The 19,821-nt window shown below is 51.2% G+C and overlaps 1 protein-coding gene across 10 annotated transcripts in view; it reads left to right on the top strand.

The window, feature by feature from the left end:
* Positions 1-19,821, top strand: part of COL18A1 (collagen type XVIII alpha 1 chain) — a 239,078-nt gene that overhangs the window by 129,538 nt on the left and 89,719 nt on the right. For 7 of the 10 annotated variants that reach the window (XM_073306916.2, XM_073306914.2, XM_073306913.2 and 4 more), the window contains exon 1: positions 10,807-11,248. The exons of 1 other annotated variant lie outside the window; for it this stretch is intronic. In XM_073306916.2, coding sequence (XP_073163017.2) covers positions 10,822-11,248 — 427 coding nt within the window. In that variant the 5' untranslated portion in view covers positions 10,807-10,821. 2 more of the 10 variants (XM_073306918.2, XM_073306917.2) reach the window with 2 other exon arrangements.

Here is a 19,821-nt window from a genome sequence, read left to right as displayed (position 1 = left end):
TTGAGAAGAAAGAGACACACAGGAAAGAAGCAGCCAACAGGCGGGTGTCCTGGTTAAGAGTAAAGATGATGGTTTGGGGTGGGGGGGTAGAACTGGGGGTACAGAGAGTCACCCAGGACCTTTTCCACATAGTCACTTCCTCTAGGGTTCCTTGGCTGGGTTGAGGGGCTGATGCTGTCAGTGTCGGCTGACTTGGCTATTGCTCGTGCTGGGTCTCATTTATCCTTCATCTGACCTTTCCCTCCCCAACCCCTCCCTATAGGGGATGACGACATGTGTCAGAACAATTACCACCAATTCCCAAGAGTGGAAGGTGAGTCTAACTGAAGCAGGTCTGGCTGCCAGAACTTGTCTGAGGGCTTGTCGACAAGGACACTTAGTGCATGGCAAGCTGGGGTGTAAATCAGCCTCGCACTAGCCTGCCCCTCACTAACTGTCCATGTGGACCTTGCTGGCACACACTAACCATGCCCTGCTGTGAAATGGGGGTGGATAAACGCACCAGAGAACTGTCAGTGCACGGTGGCAGGGTCTGCACGGCCGGCTCGGGTGGGCTAGATTTACACCCCAGCTTGCTGCGAATCAAATGTTCGCACAGACAAGCCCTGAATGAGGGCTCCCAGATAACTCAATGTCTTCGGTTTAACTTTTTAAAAACAAGACTTATTGCACTAAAGAAGGTGGCGTGAGCTCTTGGCACTGAAAGGGGAGGTGTGTGTGTGTCTCTCTCTCAGGGCTTTCTGCAGTGCCATCAGTCTAAGCGCTTACTGGTTCCACTCTGAAAAGAGACTTTGTGAAACTGGCACCAGGGGTTCCATGCTTATGGTGTCTGAATGATGCCTGATCAAATTGTCTCCATTTACAAATAAAACTGTTTATTTTCCCATTCACCTTGGGATCTGAAAAGCCAGGCTGACTTCTTCCTGCCTCTTACTTAACAGTAAGAAGAATTCTTCTGCCCATGTATTGCTCTTAGTTACACCTGTGCAGTCCCATTGTCCTCTCAGCGACACCTGTATCAGGTGGACTGCCCAGGTTTCAGTGGGGCCATGCAGATGTAGTGGGGACGAGCGTAACAATCCTGCTGGGGAGGCGTTATCCAGTTCTCTCTCTCAGTTGTGATGGCTGTGTAAGACTGATAGTAAAAAGTAGTTTTAAAGAAACACATACCTCTTATTTGTCCCTAAAGTACGCAGGTAGGATTATGAATACACACAGCAATTGGACCTGCTGAGAAAGATGCCCTTTTGACGTAATCACCTTTCAGAGGAGAACCACACTTTAGCAAGCAGTTAAAGCTACTCTTTTTCAAAGCAAGTGTTTGAAATTGCATTGGGGGTGTGTGCGCGCGATGCATGGGCAGAAGGGAATTCTTCCAGAATTTAGTTTCAGGTTAATTTTAATTTCATCCTTTTTTGAAGGGGGGGCAGGAAGCTGAATTCACTAATTGGTTTTGGGTGGAAGTTATCCAATATTTGGTATTGCACCAGGATTTTTTCTTTCTGGTGAATTAATTCAACAGCTGGAGTCCTCTTTATTGCCGTTAGATAAAGAAGGCAGCCAAGGGGACCAAGAGATATGGGGCCTGGAATCCATTGAGGACTCAGGAGGGCATGTGTTAATGGAAGAGCCAATGTCTGGGAGTGGAACGTGCAGCTTATGCTTGTACTCGGGACTGGAACATGTCTCAAGGGGTTCAGAGGAGTCCCAGAAGTGAGGTAAATGGTAGCAGGGGGCTCACGGAGTGGAGATATGGAGTATAGGTTCCGATTTAAACCAAACCAAAAGACTCCTAAAAGAAAGCGGAGGGATGGCCAAAATGCACAATGATTTAGTACTGGCATGCCTGCAGAAGCTCTGACATACATAGCTACCAGTATAACTACCAGCAGATCATGTCAAGGGTTTGTTCCCTTCTGGTTTCATGTTTAAGAATGTGCACTTTCAGATAACACAGTGCGTTGGCTGGGGTGGAGAGGGAATACAGATGCACCATCAGAAGGTGACTGCAACAAAACTCTGTCGTCATCTGATAAGAAGAAGAAACTTGTGGATCGAAATATCTAAGCATTTGTTTTTAAACAATATTACTTCACTCGAGTTACTTTAAAAGTTTGAAGAATTCATTTCCTTGATCTTTATATTTGTTTGTCAAGATCTCAGATGAGCTACTTTTCCTCCCTCTCTAGTGTAGTCTGTCAAGGGTAAATGTTGAATATGGAAACTTTATCGAAAGAAAAAGAAAAATGCGTTCAGTATTCAATTAGTTGTAGCCTATTTCATGGTTTGATGTATCTGTTACCAAAAAATACTCTAGAAGTGACATCACACCAGTTCCTTTTCAAACAAAGCATGAATATGGCATTGTTACTATGTCAACTAATATTTTAATTAGCAAACTTATTCAAACGACATTTTAAAAATACAGTGGAAAATGTGTCTTATTGGAGAAAACTAGTATTTTATGGTCCTGGGGAATACTTTTGGAGTGTTGCCAAAAGCATGCATTAAGCTGTAGAAAGTTGTACATTTAATTTTTAAATTGATCTCTTACTTCTTTTGTAGCCGAATGGACGAAAATTGATACTCATAGAAATAATACACTGCTTCTTTTCCGTGACCTCCTGGTTAGTGAAATCTAGAATGAACTGCTCGTATCTAGGATATTACGATTTATTATTTTATAGCACTCGGGTGTGTTTGGATTCATAGAGAACACAGCCCTTAACCCACTGACCTTGCAGTTTCTTTCAGTCCTGTAAGGACTTACACACATGCTTGGCTTTACACACTGTGAATAGAGCCAATCAGAGCAAAGTTGCTCCTCGGAGTGTATAAAGAAAAGCACATAAGTAAGTCTTTGCAGGTGTAGCTATGGCATGAACGAGGGATTAGGTGGGGACAGCCATAGAGGACAGCGCTGCCGCTGCAGTGGTTCGTATCTTTCTTCGGATTGTTTGTTTATTTTTTACCAGTATAAAAATAAAATATATAAATTTAAACATAGTGAAAATAATTGAATCTTGAAGGAAAGAAAATCGATTCCTTTGCCAGCTAAAGGAAACACAGAATCCTTGGGCAATCTCATATACTGTCAGCCACCCCGGAATAGTACATAGCTGCTGTAACCACACGACTTAGGGTACGTCTCCACTGCAGTTGGGAGGTGTGATCTTGGCAGGTGCAGGCGTGCCTGAGGTAGCTTTGTTTGCATTGTGTTTCCTTATATCCAACCTAGACATCCCCCACTGCAATTTGAGACCATTGCTCCTTGTTCTGTCATCTGCCACCACTGAGAACAGCTGAGCTCCATCCTCTTTGGAACCCCCCTTCAGGTAGCTGAAGGCTGCTGTCAGATCCCCCCTCGCACTGGCCAATTGCTGTGCCATCACGTCAGCCAACTCCCTCAGCACCCTCAGAAGCATTAGATCCGGACCTATGGACTTGTGCCCATCCAGCTTTTCTAAATAGTCCTTAACCTGTTCATTCACCACTGGGGGCCGCTCACGTCCTCCCCATGCTGTGCTGCCCTGTGCAGCAGTCTGGGAGCTGACCTTGTCTGTGAAGACCGAGGCAAAAAAAAGCATTGAGTACTTCAACTTTTTCCCCATCATCTGTCACTAGGTTGCCTCTCCCATTCAGTAAGGGGCCCACACTTTCCCTGACCGCCTTCTTGTTGCTAACATACCTGTAGAAACCCTTCTTGTTACCCTTCACAGCCCTTGCTAGCTGCAACTCCAGGTGTGATTTGGCCTTCCTGATTACACCCCTGCATGCTCTAGCAATATTTTTATACTCCTCCCTAGTCATCTGTCCAAATTTCCACTTCTGGTAAGCTTCCTTCTTGAGTTTAAGCTCACTGAAGATTTCACTGTTAAGTCAAGCTGGTCGCCTGCCATATTGCTATTCTTTCTGTACTTCGGGATGGTTTGTTCCTGCACCCTCAATAAGGCTTATTTAAAATACAGCCAGCTCTCCTGGACTCCTTTCCCCCTCATATTATTCTCCCAGGGGATCCTGCCCATCAGTTCCCTGAGTGAGTCAAAGTCTTCTTTTCTGAAGCCCAGGGTCCGTATTTTGCTACTCTCCTTTCTTTCTTTTGTCAGGATCCTGAACTCAATCATCTCATGGTCACTGCTGCCTAGGTAGCCACCCACTTCTACTTCCCCTACCAATTCTTCCATGTTTGTAAGCAGCAGGTCAAGAGGAGCACAGCCCCTAGTTAGTTCCTCCAGCACTTTCCAAAAACTTCCTGGATTGTCTCTGCACTGCTCTATTGCTCTCCCAGCAGATGTCAGGGTGATTGAAGTCCCCTATGAGAACCAGGGCCTGTGATCTGTGGTCTTCAGTTAGTTGTCCAAAGAAAGCCTCGTCTACCTCCTCCTCCTGGTCTGGTGGTCTATAGCACACGCCCACCACGACATCATCCTTGTTGCTCTCGCCTCTAAACTTAACCCAAAGACTCTCAACAGGCTTTTGTCCAGTTTCAAACTGGAGCTCTGAGCAATCATACCACTCTCTTACATACAGTGCAACTCCCCCACCTTTCCTCCCGCACCCTGCTAGACTGTCATGACCCACCGTGGAGCGTGGCTACACTGCTTACAAGGAAACTGCCATTTGGGTAGGAAGTCCCCTTAATTTCTTAAGCGGGGTAGTTATCTGCTCTGTATGTCCTTCACAGAGAGCTGTTTATTATTAATAATGGGGGCTGTTCCCTTGTAACCTGGTTAATTTCTAATGCAGTGGCGTGGGGGAGCGGGACTGTATCCAGAGCAGCGGAGGAGGGGACTGCGTGCACTGAAGCACTGGTACGTGGAGGGCCTGGAAAAGGGAAATCGGGGGCAGAGCTGCGTGAGAATCCAGATCCTGTCCCGTACAAATACAGTTCTGGAACATGGCGGACAATTTGGGGATGTCCTCAGGAGTGCCTGGGAACGGGCAGTGTTGTACCCTGGGCTGACCCAGTATGGATCTAAATGAGTACGTGGATCTCAAGACCTGGGAGAATGGGATACACAACAGAGAAAAGGAGCCCTTGCCCCGTGCACAGCCATTCCACATTGGGAAGAACTGGCCGCTGCAAAGGAGGTGTGCGGTGCAGTTTAAAATGGAGGCTGCCGTGTGTCTGGAGTTTGATATTTGAAGAAGAGAGCAATGGGAAGGAGAAGCTGCGTGATCCACTGCAGCTCAGATGGGCTCCGGTTAGGAAGCGAGTCTCTCGCTGGGTTAGTGATGAAGCTGGGGCCATGAGCGTGGGGGGGAGGTGGCTGCCAGGCTTCATTGTGTAAAGGGTTGTCGAGCGTCTCTTCACGTTGGGGGGGACCTGCCTCTGCATTGCCCCACTCCCAACTGCGTATGGTCCTCGCCCGCAGGCACCAGCAAAGTCCAAGATACGTGTGTCCTGTTCGTTGCCCTTGTGGCTGCTTGTGCTTGGTCTGGGTAGGTGCTCGCTTGGTCTTCCTTTGTGTACAGTAGCCCACGGCCCATTCCTTGACATAAACCACATGACCTGACAAAATGAAGGTTGTGAAGTCTTTGCCTTTCTAAGGCAGATGAAGACCTGTGTTTACATGGTTACTGGTTTGACAGGGAACTCGATGCTGGCGATTACTAGCCCTCCCCACTGTTGTTGTTGTGTCTATGTTTTGGAGGGTCTCTGCAGTGCTGGGTGGGGAGAGATGGTGAACCAGACCATCTCCTACATTCCTTGTTTTGGGTGTGAAAACCCTTGCTGTGTCTGAGAGTTGGTAACTGCTATGCGAGTCTGCACTGCAAAGCCCTGCCGGTGTTTGGCGAGATGTGAGCCAAGAGGGGAGTGAAGGGAGCTCAGGAAATGGTGTGATTACTAGACTGTATTGTGCACTCAGGCTCATAATGTGCTCTGTGGAGGAATCTCCTCCACAAGGTTGATTATATGGCATTAGGCATATTGAGCTATTCAGAAATGCAATTTCCAAGTAATTGCTTTACTATTTCTGAGGATGCTGATTCTGATCTGACAGATTACGCAAAGCATGGCTGGAATGAAGGGTTTCCCCTCTGTTGCAGAGTCCTGTCTAAGAAGTTAATCTCTGGGAAGTCCCAAGAGCAAATCGGCTCGAGATCCAGGGGGGTCTGGTTAACCTAGGGAGAAGAGTCCCTTGAGCATGGCAGGCTGGAGGATGGGAGGGAACATCACCCTCCCAGATATGTAGGGGATCCTCACAAAATGCAGGAATTACGGGATGAAAGCCCGTGGCTGCTGTGCCATATGTGAGGGGTGTACTGGTTTGTCTGGGCCCTGTACTTTAGTCATCTGTGAAGTATTGAGGACTATCCATTCGCGAAGTGATGCAAAGCCCATCACAGTCCCTGGAAGGGCTCTCATTGACTCCCACGCGCTTTGCATCAGAGCCCTTCGCACTGTCCTGCAGAACGGACATGGGGATTAGAATGCCTCTCGTCTTGCTTCTGGGCTTCTTGTTCCTCAGGCTACACGGAGTGGGAGGGTCCTTCGGGGCAAGCACTGTCAGCCCTAGGCTGTCAGTCCTACACAGCAAGGCTTTGGCTGTTGCTTAGCCAGGGAATTGCGTGGGCAAGGGGGATTGCTTAGCCTGCTGCAAGGATATAGAAGAACTCGCAGAGGAAATGTGGAATGACCGTTTCATGCATGCCTTGCTCTGCATGGTTTGTTACCCTTTCTCACCAATGTGGTGTCCTTAGCGTGACGTTCCTCAGCGTGAAGGCACTTGTGTCCAGCCCGGTTCACCCAGTGTGTGGGTGCAGCGCAGCTCAATGGGAGTCTTTCCACTGACTTCATTGTGGCTCTCGACAAATGAATATGGGGACGTTCCCAAAGATCTCTCCACATACATCGCTGTACACAAGCAGTCAGAGCCACCTCTTCAGTCTTGTTGTGGTTCATGACGTGCATTAAGAAACTAGGAACAAAGGGGCACGTAGTTGTAGACGCTCCTCACTTTAAATCATGGCTGCACGGGGTGTGGAACAAGCAGAACGCCAGGGTTTCAGGAGGGGAAAGCGTATTGCAGATGTGACTAGCAAATGGTCTGGCCCCCGGTTAGTTCTTGGCCCAGGTCCCATTGGCTGGCTAATTATAGGAACAAGTCTGAGGTCAGAAAAGTTCAAATTCTTTTTTTGCCTGGTGTGAGCTGAAGAACAGACTAACCAATTAAGTTATTTGACTTTCAGTGTAACTGGAACCGTTTGCATGGCCACAGCCCAAGGTGTTTTATGCCACTTTTCATTTTGCACAAGCACAAGCCTGAATTACATCACCAGCTTGTGGCCCGCGCTCTGAGCAGTGCCGGGCAGTGTTCCCTATACGCCACTGTTGTGGCATAAAGGGGCCAGAAAGCAGTCAACGCCCCCGCGCTGGGAAATCTTGTGGCCTGGGGTTGGGGAATCCCCTGTGTGGTGTAAGGTTGGCGTTGCAACCTTGATTGGCTCCCCTCGCAGCTCCTGGGGCCGGCCAAGTGGGGGGCGGGCGGGCGGGAGGGGGGCTGATGGGGGAAGCTGTTAGCAGAGCCATCTCTGCCCGTGGCTGGCGGCACCACCCGAGAGGCTGAGCTCCGAATGGGTGCCCAAAGGTCTGGGATGCGCCGTGAGCAGGCGAGTATCAGGCCAGGGCGACACGTAAAACGCTGCAGCGGTGAGCTGCTGTCGGGCTTCAGTGAAGACGCTACCTACGGCAATGGGAGGGGTTCTCCTGTCAGTGAAGACGACACCCCCCTACCCCCCTGTGCGAGAGGCGGTAGCTAGGTGGTTGGGAGAATTCTCCTGTCACTCAAAGCTGTTTACACCAAAGGTTCGGTCGGTTTAACTGCATCGCTTGGGTGTGGATTTTTCACACCCTGGAGCCACATCATTGTACCGACCTAATTTCCTCGTGTAGACCAGGCCCGAGTCTCAGAGTTGGTGCCTTTCCTGTCAGTGGGAGACCGTCGGGTGTGCAAGTGGTTTGTTTTTCAAACTGTCTTCAATGTTTCCACATTTTTTAGTGTGTCAGAGTCAGAAGTCCTCTAGGTCTTTTGTGCAATGGTACGATGGATTCAAAGCTCAATATTAACAACTAGATCTGGTCTGTTCTTTAAGTGCCTGCTTTTCCTCTGTCTAATTTCGTATATCTGGCATACTGTAAATGGTGTTCGGTTTGGAAATATGTCTTGACAATAATAGTCCTTTTCTCCTAACTTCCCGTATCTGCAACACAGTAGAAATTGCGGGATTATTTTCTGGGGTTTTTTAAATGTGTGTGGAAATGCGGGGATAGTTGGATTGCTGGTTTTAAAAGTAAAATGTATTTTTTTTTATACAGAATTACCTGGCAAGATTAGCCCTGTGAGGCTGGAAAGGGAAAAGTAAATGGAATAACAAATTAGCGGGGAATGATGCTAGCCACAGTAAGCGCTTGGCATTCCAGTGGAAAATGGTGACATATTTTCACACACTACTCTGGCACACTACTCATGCACACATCACCTTGCAGGCCTGGAGGGATGCCGTGGCATGGGGAGCTATCAGCAGCTCCTTTGAGAACGTTCCACGGTGAAAGGCTTGTGATCTGATGCTTAAACATCGATGCCAGGGTGGTTCTGTGGCTCTGGATCCCGAATCCCTCCTGTTCTGTCTTTGGGGAACATCTCAACTCACTGACATTAAACAAGGATGAATAACTGTTGGGAATCCTGGCTGCAGCCACGAGGCCTGGACAGCAGAACGTCCGCATACAGATGGCGGGTGGGGGTCACAGCAGCACAAACTGCCCATGAACCCCATTTCTCGAGTACAGCCCCAAAGAGAGTGGGGCTGGCCAGGACACCTGGGATATGTTCATTTACCTTGTTCCCTGGGCAGCCTGTGTCCGCAGGGACCACAGAGATGCTGAGCAGCTCATCCACCACCCGTGGTGAGACTGGGCCGCCCCGTCGGGTGCAGCTGCCCCGCCGAGCTGAGGGGAGAAGGAAGCCCAGGAAATGCCTCATCCCCACAGTTGCAAGAGCAAATACCTGTGAGGAGTGGGAGTAAGGAGTGGGGAGGCTGCCAGCTGGGCTGCGTGAGGAGAGATGGAGCCCGGGGGTGAAGTGACTGACTGCAAATCATCGCTGTGCTTTCTCTGGCGGCAGCACTGTTCTCACCGCCTCCTCCCCCTGCGTGTCTGACAAGCAGCCTGCACACTCTGGAGTTCTGCTCACGTCTAATTACAGGAGAACAGCTACTAAAATACAAGCATGTGGCAGGGAAGGGGCAGAGGTCTCTGGATGTGCTGAGCTGTGGGCAAGGAGGAGTTAAAGATCCCTGGCTAGTGAGTGGGTGTGGCTGAGAAATAAATGGCAGAATGCTTCTCCAGCGTGGACCAAGGGTGCAGGGCTGCTGGCTCCCAGGGAGGAGCCTCAGGAGGGTTTGGGCAAAGGATAAAACTCCAGGTGTGCGCAGAAGGAAAGTCCCAGCGGGAGCATTGCCCTGTCGGGGAAGGAGGGCGTGGAGCAGGAGAGGCTGGCTGGCTGGTTGGGAGCAGGGCTTGGCAGGAGCTCTGGCTAGCCACGCCTCCCTTCATTTTTGTGCATGCTTCCCAGAGCTGCAGAGGACAGACCAATGTGAGCTCCCCTGGACGCTGGTCTGCTGCAGGACGCTTTTCCCGGAGCTGTATTTTTCATGGCTCCAGCTGAGCAGCGTCTGTGTCTCCTGCTCTTGCTAACCTGCTGCTGCTCCTTGGTGGAGACACAATTTTTTGACTGGTTCTGGGGGAGCCGAAAAGCCCCCAAGGTAACGACCCTGCCCCCCACAGAGAGCCCTGCTTCGGAGGGACAGACGGCGGAACCACTTACCTCTCCTGTGGCCACCACGACACGGGCGGCTGTGCCGACGACCGCGCAGCCAGGGGACCAGGTATGGAGCAAGCTCGCAGTCACGCGGCCGGCACCAGCCGCGGACACCGCTGTCCCCGCTCCGGCATCACCTTCCCTGCCCCAGGACCAGGGGGAGAACATTGCGGGGGTGGGGGCTGAGATCCTGGACGTAGCAGAGGGCATCAGGAGCCTGGTCCAGCTATGGGATGAGGGGACCACCTGGAGGACTGGAAACGCAGGGGAGCCCACAGCCGCTGCGCCTCGGACAACCACTCGCACCAGCCTGGCTGCTCCCAGCTCTGCAACGGGGCTGGCTGGCCATGGGAACATGACTGCCAACTCGACAGGGGATGGCCACGGCCTGCTGGGGACCGGGCAGCCGGAGGCTTCGCTTCCCATGCCAACAGGCCCTCCGCCTGCCTGGAACAGGACACGGGCGCTCTTACAGAAGCCTGCGGCAGCTCCTCCAGGTAGTGCTTCTTTCCCGTTTTCATCAGGTAGAGGCACCCGTGGCGAGATGGGGGCTTCCCAGGAATACCTCTCTGCAGAGGGTCAGGAAAGTGCTACCCTCCCTCAAGCAAGGGCTGGCGGGGGAGTGGCCTCAGAAAAGAGAGGAGGAGTTTCACCGACAGCAAGCGTTCTGGACTGGCGGGAGCCGCAGACCGATATCAGCGTGCATGCTGGGATTCCAGCCCAGCTGGCAGGTTCTTTAGACAACTGGCTATCCCATTATGTTGCACATTCAAACCAATCGCTCTCTTACGGGAATAGTACCCGTCGCAGCCTTAAAAATAACAGCAGCCAATCAGTGCAAAGCACTGACCCTTCCACAATGCATTTTGGGATAGTAGTGGCTGATTTAAATAGGAACCATAATGATGCTGTTTCTAATACAAATGCAACTAATTCTGTGGATTTTTTTTCTGCCAATAATTCTGAATTTCTTGAGTTTGATTTACTAACCTACACTATGCAACTTTATAACAATGGTAGCGCAGGGCTTGCTTCCTTCTTTCCTGGATTGACTCTTACAGCGGGTCGCTGCTTGCCCTTCCCAGCCGATCTGCCGTATTGCAACAACCTGGGCATAAAGCATTTCAGATTACCGAATTATTTCCATCATGGCAGTGACGTGGAAATTCGGGCTGCTTTGCATGAGTGGGAGGGGCTTCTTGCATCTCGGTGCCACCGCTACCTGGAATGGTTTTTCTGCTTGCTGCTGGTCCCTGGGTGCAATGCTTCTATTCCGATAACACCCCCACCGTGCTGGGGGTTCTGTGAGGCCGTGAGAGATCTGTGCTGGATTCATTTGAAAGAGGGGCGCCTCCCAATATCATGTGACTCTCTCCCTGCAGAGGATGCTGGGTATTCTTGTGTGTTTGTAAATGTGTCTGCAGGTAATATCACAGGGATAATGTTTCTTACCAATTTTTCTGTTTCTTCCCCCAGGTAAGCTAAATCTGTACTTGCTTTGCCAACTTTGCGGTTGTGCGGGGGTAAAGCACTGACTTCCATCAAGCTGTCCCCTGCCCTCTCCTTCCATTGGTGTGTCTGTGCCGCGGGAGGAATGGGACAGTCTGGGGCTGCTCTCTTTAGAGTTCTGCCAGCTTGGGTCTGGCTTGTGGCCAGTCCCGCTAGCCCAGGTGCCCAGACCGCACTGCTGGCGAGGCCTGTCCTCCGAGCCAGATGCTGAAGGAGGTGAATGGCAGTTGGGATAGGGGGCTAGTGACTCCTCCCCCCTCCCTCTGCCCAGCCCCACAACCCCTCTAGTTTTGGGTCAGAGGGCTGGGGATGAGTGGAATCTATCCAGTACCTGGCATTGGCCACTGTCAGAAGGCAGGATACTGGGTTAGATGGACCATTGGTCTGACCCAGTGTGGCTGCTCTTACCTTCTTATTCTCTCCTCTGCCGCCAGCGAAGGGTCTGAAATCACTGAACGACTGCTGCTGATGACTTACTTGGAGCCTTACCTGTGGCTCATGCATTCTAGCAGGACGATGGGGCAGTTTTCATAGTGTCCTTGCACATTTGGTGGGGGACTCAAAGAGCTGGGGGGTCAGTCTGTTTCAAATCAACTATCTGCTGCTGGAGGCAGCTTTCTCTCTGGTGATTCCAGCTTGCCTATCATGGCTTCGGGAAGATGGTGCAATGCTGGGATGGGGCACCGTACATCCCTGCTGCTCAGGGTCTCTTCACGGGCTGTGGGCAAAGCCGTGAACATTGTCTTCCAATTTCCTTCCCTCCCTGGTCCCTGCTTCCTTCAAGGAATTGCACGTGCACCAAGCCTTCTACTGATTTGCTCAGCCAGGAGCACGGACCCATCCCTCTGTCATTCTGGGGCTGTTATCCTCACTAGCGCAGGCTTGTCACTGGGTCCTGAGGATCGATGCACAGTATCGATGCCCTACCTCTGAGCTGGGGGCATTCCCACCTTCCCTGTCTCTGCGGGTCCCCTGCGCACTGCACCACCTGGTCTGAATGAAGTTCCTTCCAAAGGTTGCTCTCTCTGTCTATCTCTCGCAGTGCACTAGCGAAAGAGGAGAGTTCTGTGTCAGGTTCCCAGCCCTAAAAAGGTCTGAAATCAATACTAATCCTGCTAGCTCTTCAAAATACCGTATTAAAATGCCCCAACTCTGGAGCTGGGCTCCCTCCCGCCACGTTCTCTGGCTGTGGGATTTGCAGGTGGTTAGAACTTGTCTGATAGCAGGTGTTCTGGGGGCGATGGAGAGTCCTTTCATCAATCCACTGTGTAAAGTGGACACTTCTAAAGTGTATAAAGTCGAGAATGTTGCATTTGCCCACAGATCTACTGGCCCTTCCCCCTTGTGTGTATGCAGTGCGGGGGAGGGTGGGGGGGCAACATGGGCCACATCTAGAATTCAGACCTTGCAGGAGTGGCACTGGGGGCAGGGGGAGCACAGCCTGGGAGCTGGCACTGGGTGAAACTTAAAACAAATGAGTCCTGTCCCACTCGCTCCATCTAAGGCTTTGGGCAGATTTCTTAATCTAATTCTGTCTGGGTTCAGCTCTTTCAAATAAATATTGCCATCAATTCATCATTGCTTTCTGAGCAATCCAGGGCCCATTCCTATTGCAAGAGGTTTTAGAAATACAGGGATTTTTGTTTCAGGAGATTAAAAATGAATGTCTCGCATCGCTAACCAGGTTCAGACCCTGTTGTTCCGGTATCTGGCTTGCACCTACTTCAGACGCTGCACCAAGGTACTGTTCCCACAGCCCAAGAGCACGGGCTTTTCACTCGCTCTGGAATTGCTTGGGCCATCTTTTCTGTGCGTTGACATCCCTGAGGCCAGAGAGAAGCCAGGAGGCAGAGGTTTTAATAGGGATGCCATGTCCCTTCTTTCAGCTCTTCCTTCCCCACAACCTGTGGTATTTGTTGAGCTCTCCCTGGGCTTGCCAGTGTTCTGCGCATTTAGTTAACAATTCCTTGGGCTATGCAGATAAGTCCTTGGCTGATGGCTTCCCACGCTGCTCTAGGTGGTGCTGCATCCTCGTGACATGTCCTGCTTCTGCTGAGCAGAGCTGTGCCTGGCACGGGGTGTGTGGCAGGACTTTTGCATTCTGCTGGACGGCCATAGCCTGGGCAGCTCTCCCATGCTGGAGCAGCTCCTGGGGGGCACGGATAGACGTTCTGTTCAGCAGTCACTCAGAGACTGTGTCGGATTTTTTTCTAATGTTCTTACATTAGTAAGGAGCAGATTCTTCCACCCTCCTCTCCCCCCGTGATGCCTTCCTTCCCAGTGGTCCCTTGCAGAAGAAGGGACCTCTCGTCGTCAGTGTTCCTCCAATTTTTCCCATCCATGTGTGGAATGAATTTTATGTGCACCAATATGGAGGTGAGGTGTGACCCATCACCTCCATATTGGTGCACGTAACAAAATCCAGGTGATGGGGGTGGGACCGAGGGGTTCGGAGTGTGGGAGGTGGCTCAGGGCTGGGGCAGGGGGTTGGGGTGCAGGGAGGTGAGGGCTCTGGCTGGGGGTGCAGTCTCGGGGGTGGGGCCGGGGATGAGGGGTTTGGGGTGCAGGCTGCCCCAGGGCCACGGCAGGGAGAGAGGATTCTCCCCAGCTCCCTTTCCTCGCGGCAGCTCCGGGGCTGGGGCTGCGGGATCAATGCCTCTCCCCTGGCCGCAGCAGGTCCGGGGCTGGGGGAGAGGCATCTCTCCCTGCCCCGCCTGCGCGGTGCTTAATAGGCTGCCACGTGGCCATGCTGCTTAGAGGGCACTTAGCTTGTCATGAGTTCACAGACTCTAGGTTCAGAAGGAGCCATCGTGATCGTCTAGTCTGACCTCCTGGTTCGCACAGACCAGAGAACATCACAGAGACTCCAGGTGATGAAGAACCCAGGGCTCTGTGGAGGGAGTGCAGGACGCTGGCCCGCGTCATTGGGTGGCTCGACCGAGCCGGGGCAGAGAGTACTGAGCTGTGTAGCTCTACTTTCCAGAGCAGGGTGCTAAGTTCCTGGAAGCTATAGACCAAACTCCTGTGTTTCTCCTTCCCCTGTAGACGTTGTACGCTGTAGTGCAGGGGCCATGACCTCATCTGCACTAAGCTTTGCTTACCTTTCTTTTTGGAGACCCTAGGTGTTTCTCAGGACAGCTGAGTGAGCTCCTTTTGTTGTGGTTAATTATTTACACATCAGCAAATATTTGGTTCCCATTATTGGGGAAATAGGGACAGCGTTTTGTTGAGTGTAAGTCAACCCAAAAAAGCGTGTCTCTGTGCGCACACAGAATGTACAGGGGCTGGTCTCTAAAGGGCTGGAACCACCAATCAGAGCTGTGTCACTGATTGTGAACACACTTACACTCTCTGCGTGCCTGCCCGGGAGTACAAGAACTGCATCGTGCTTTCCCAAGTGTACGTGTACGGTCTAGCCTAGCTAGAAATAAAGTACACCAGGGCGCTTTCATCAATGTGTGAGCATGACTGTGATGTGGATATTTTTAGGAGACGTGGATCATCTTTTCACTGTGCTTGGAACTGCTGATGTGTCCAGTTGGGTGTTTTCACCACAACACCAGTTAATCTGAACAGAGCATCTGACTATCCCAGACAGGCCTGGCCAGCTCTCTTGGAGTTGCAAGTGTGTGTAGGTTCCTTGGTCCCCTTATTTTTGTCATGTCTGTGGAGTTAGTTAAGTTCAATATAGCTCAATTGCAATGACTTTGAAGGCCCATTTTAAACAATGTAATTCTTTATGTTGGGGACTCCAATCAGCAAGTATAAAGTGTGCCCAGAATGCCTTGACGCAAACGGTCTGTTTGACCAGAGGGAAGGAGGAGCGTGCAGCGACAATTGGATACTCTTATGGATGGAAGGATGGCTCCCTACTGGATTTGACCTTTCATTAATAACTGCCCCTGACACTGAAGAGTTACTGTTTTAGGCTGTCCCTCAAGGGTGCACATTCAATGTTCTCAGGAATGCTGTCGGTCATTCAACTCTTACATACAAGGGCGTATTGGCCTGCACAGCTAAAAGTTCCCAGGCTAATAGTCCAAAAAAAGAAAAGCAAGCTGGGGAAGCTGTTGTTGGCTAGCTTGTGGAAATGGGGCCGTGAGCAGGGACAAAGCCAAGCAGCTGACTCACCCTTTCGTATTTAGGGAAAAGCTACTTAAAGAACATTCTCTGGATTTTCACTTTTCTTAGGGTGTTTAAAGGGCAATGGGGTACTTCTGTAGTTTGGGTTTTTGTTAACAGTTCAGCTGCTCGTGCTCCATGTTTCCCACCTGAAGTTAGAATTTGCTATGGCCTGGGAATTTCCCCAGGAGTGTAAGGGGATACTGCAGAAAGAGAGGGGTTTGGACTTCTGTCTCCCTGCAGGGTACCTAACTTGTCCCATTCCTCCCCTTCTCTGGTCGTTCCATGCAGATGTGGGAGGCTGTATAAAGTCTGCCCCGTTTTGCTGTATTTTACATCACCCGGTGACCCAACCCACTAGTATGGGTTAATTTCTAAATTGCGTGATATTTAATTCGGTTCATTGTTTGTTTTCTTTCTCTAGTTTGCCAGGCTGGGGATCGGGGCTCTTTGAATCTGTGGAAGGCAGGAGTTCTTGAAACTGGAAACACCAGTGCTGGCCATAAGGCCTGACCAGGTAGCCCAGAAGATTTAGCTTTCACGCTTTGATCCTTCCATCCCTCTGTGTGCCAGAGTGGCTCCGTTCGCGTGTCCAGACACAGCCCTCCTGGGGAGGGGTCTCTCAGTTCACTGCCTTGAACCTGAGCAGTCCTGTGGGCCCTGGCTCGGGGAGCCACAAATCCTTTTCTTCCTCCACCACATGCAGTCTCATCCCAAGGCTCCTATAGCTGCGCAAGCAGGGAGTGCTGCGTGCCACGGGAGGGGCATGTCCTCCAAGAGGCCTGGAGAGGTCTAATTCCCGAGTGCGGCTAAGCCAGGGCGTGCCTGACGGCGGAGGAGCGGGTGAGAGCTCATCACTGCCAGGGTTCCTGCTGCGCTGTGGAGCTGCACTCTGCCCTGGAATTGCCTCTTCCTTTCTTTCGCCAGCCCCTGGTGCTGAGCTCTGGAAACGGAAGTGTCTGGCACTGGTATAGCACAGAGCCAGGGGTGTGGTTGGTGAGGCAGCCCTCCTGGGGCGTTCGGTTTTCTTCTTTCTTATGGCTTGGGAAAGTAGCAATGACTACAAATTTACATCTGAGTTTGAGAGCCAGCACATTGCCGCAGCGGTGAGCTGGTGAATGTCCTTCAGGCCCCTGGCAAAAGAATGAAGGGGACACTCCGATATGCTCTGCTCCTTTGTTTGTGCCTGGTGTCCACATGCAGGTGTTTGCCTCCTTTTCCATTGAAAGAGGGTTTGTCCACACCTCCCATGAGCTGTCCCGATGCGATTCAATCTGCATGAGTCTTTCTGACATAAATCAAAACCTGGTGGTTCCTTGGCAGTGTCAACAACAAGCTGTTTGTTCGGAGGGGTCGATATGCTCCATGTGACTCTCCACTAATTCTCAGCATCGAAGTTGGGTGTCAGGGTCTTGATGCGGTTCCATAGAGGGCTGCGGGATTTTAATCTTGTCTTTGGCGGGTTCTGCAGGTCATAGTGCAGCGGGATTCTTGGGTTTGCACTGACATGGTTAAGTCAGCGAGATGTCTGAGCAGCTCTTCTCATCTCTGGAGGCTGGATGTGCACTAGTACCAGGAGCCAGTCGACTGGAGTTGATTTGGGCGTCCCTGACACTGTGTTCACAGCATTATTGAGTTGAGTGTCAAGGAGTTCAGTTTCCGCAAAAAGAAAAGGAGTACTTGTGGCACCGTAGAGACTAACCAAGGAGTTCAGTGTGACTGCCGTGAGACCCCACTGGCACACAATATTCAGCTGCAGAATATACCAAGGCAATTGTTGTGGTTTGTGGACTGGAGCCCCAGGATGTTCCAGCATTCAGTGACGCTCCAGTTTAGACCTACAAAGGTACTGTGCCCTGGGCTTGGAATCCTGTGGCCTGGCGAACCTTTGCGCCCCACTGGGACTCCCACAGGGTGTAACTTACCTGCCAGAGGGTCCTAGGAATTGGTTGTCTACGAAAATCAATGAACGGGGGGTGAGAGAGTCCAGAGAACGTGCTTGAGCAGTGCCAACTCATGGTATTCAATCTCTTCCTTAAAGCCCCAGCTCCGGGAGTCAAGTGACTAGGTGAGACCTGATCTCTGCTCTCATTTAAAAAAATAAAATAAGCTTCTAGCCCTTGTGCTGGCAGAGTGGTCTGTAAAAGTGACCAGAGCATGCCCTGAGGGCTCAGAAGCTGGGAGACAAATGCAGAGAACCGAGTGTTTGTGGTTTTTATAAAAACGTCATGATTTTTAAGCCAACCTCCTGTTTTTTGAGGCCTGACTCATGGTTTTTGCAGGACTGGGGTTGCCAGTAGTGCTGTATTTTACACTTCCTTCCATCCCATGTCGGTTCTCTGCTGCTGTGGGGCTTTAGTGTCCATGAAGAGCCCCGCGGTGTTGGATGACCTGTCTCATGCAGCACTGAGCTGCTTTGCCATCTTCGATGCAGTGGGTTGTGACTCCAGGTCACCGTGTTGCTGTTGATGTCAGGAATGGTTCGTCATTTTCTTCTCTTTAAAGCTGTTCCATTTGCTGAGTGCTCAGGCCCTGCCACCTGGCGTCACTGCTTTGGGAGTATTTTTGGTTCTTTTCAATGGAGATTTGGGAAAGGTTTTAGGTGTATTTAAAGTGGGTTCAAACATTGCTCCACAAAGTAGCATGTCTCAACTCTCCTGGGCTTTTTGTAGGCACAAATATTTATCTTGATCGTATGATCAATAATTTCCAAAGGTTGATGGTTAGGATCAAAATGTACCGGATTGACGAACGGTCATTCCAGTCCTTGCAGAGCGCACAGCGAGTGTAACCCCTTATGTGTGTGTGCTTTAATAGAGAAGAAATGTCAACGTGTTTTACTGTAAACTGAGTGAAGCTCTGAAAGAGGTGTCTCCCCATCCTGACACCTGAACCTGGCATTTCAGCCCAGCTGATGGCTTCTGTTCAAAGAAACTTTGTGCCTTGGCCGAAAACTGCAGTGAGCAGAGAAAGCAGTTCTCGTTCCCTGTGGCTTATAACAGCTTGTCTTCTGGACTGCTCTCTTTTGGATGGTTGGGTGGCCCCTTAAAATCTAGTTGTTTGCCAAGAGTGAGGAAGTGACCTCCTTATTGTGGCTTCACACCTCTCAATAAAGCAGCAGCTGCCATGTTTCTCAACGGAGGAACTTCGTTTATTTTAGACCCAATTTTATGAGCCCTCTGTTGGTGTCATTGTTTGCTGTTGTAAATTATTGATGCTGGAGATGCGGAGCCACGAAGCCGAGGTTGCAGGAGAGGTGGTATGTGTTAATGACAAGGCCCCCTCCCCCCACATCAGTTCAAGCTCCCCCTTCCCTTGTGCGACGTGAGAAGGGCAACTAAAATGAGCAGGGGGACGGCTCTGCTTCCTTAGGAGGAGAGATTAAAAAGACTGGGGGGGTTCGGCGTGGAAAACAGACTCGGGGGGTGAGGAGATGACGGAGGTCTATAAACTCACGACCGGTGTATGGAGAAAGTGACTAAGGACATGCTCTTTACTCCTTCTCATAACACAAGAACCAGGGATCACCAATGAAATTAATAGGCAGCAAGTTGAAAAACTAACAAAAGGCAGTATTGCTTCACACAATGCACAGTCAACCTGTGGAACTCCTTGCCAGAGGATGTTGTGAAGGTCAGAAGTATAACTGGGTTCAAAAAGGAGCTAGATAAGTTCCTGGAGGTTAGGTCCATCACTGGCTATTAGCCAGGATGGGCAGGGATGGTGTCCCTTGCCTCTGTTTGCCAGAAGCTGGGATTGGGTGACGGGATGGATCACTGGATGATGACCTGTTCTGTTCATTCCCTCTGGGGCACCTGGCATTGGCACTGGAAGACAGTAGGGCTAAAGCAGAGGTGGGCAAACTACAGCCCGTGGGCCACATCCGGCCCGTGGGACCCTCCTGCCTGGCCCCTGAGCTCCTGGCCCGGGAGGCTCTCCCCTCGCTATCCCCTCTCCCCCGCACCTCAGCTCACAGCACCACCAGCACAATGCTCTGGGCGGGGGGGCTGCGAGCTCCTGGGGCAGCGTGGCTGCAGAGCCCAGCCGGACCTGGTCTCTGGGCAGTGCGGGCAGGGAGCAGGGGGGTTTGGAGAGAGGGCTGGGGAGTTCAAGGGGGTGGTCAGGAGCCAGGGGTGTGGATAGGGGTTGAGGCGGTCAGAGGGCTGGGGACAGGGGGATTGAATGGGGGCAGGGGTCCTGGGGGGGCAGTTAGGAAGGAGAAGGGGGGTTGGATGGGGCAGTCAGGGGCTGGGGTTCCGGGGGCGGTCAGGGGACAGGAAGAAGGGGTGGTCGGATGGGGCAGGGATCCAAGGGGGGCAGTCAGAAATGAGAGGAGGGGTTGGATGGGGTGGTGGGGGGCAGTCAG

This window comes from Lepidochelys kempii, chromosome 11 (genome assembly GCF_965140285.1).
Source record: "Lepidochelys kempii isolate rLepKem1 chromosome 11, rLepKem1.hap1, whole genome shotgun sequence".
Taxonomy (NCBI): Eukaryota; Metazoa; Chordata; order Testudines; family Cheloniidae; genus Lepidochelys; species Lepidochelys kempii.
This window is presented reverse-complemented; position numbering and strand designations above follow the sequence as displayed.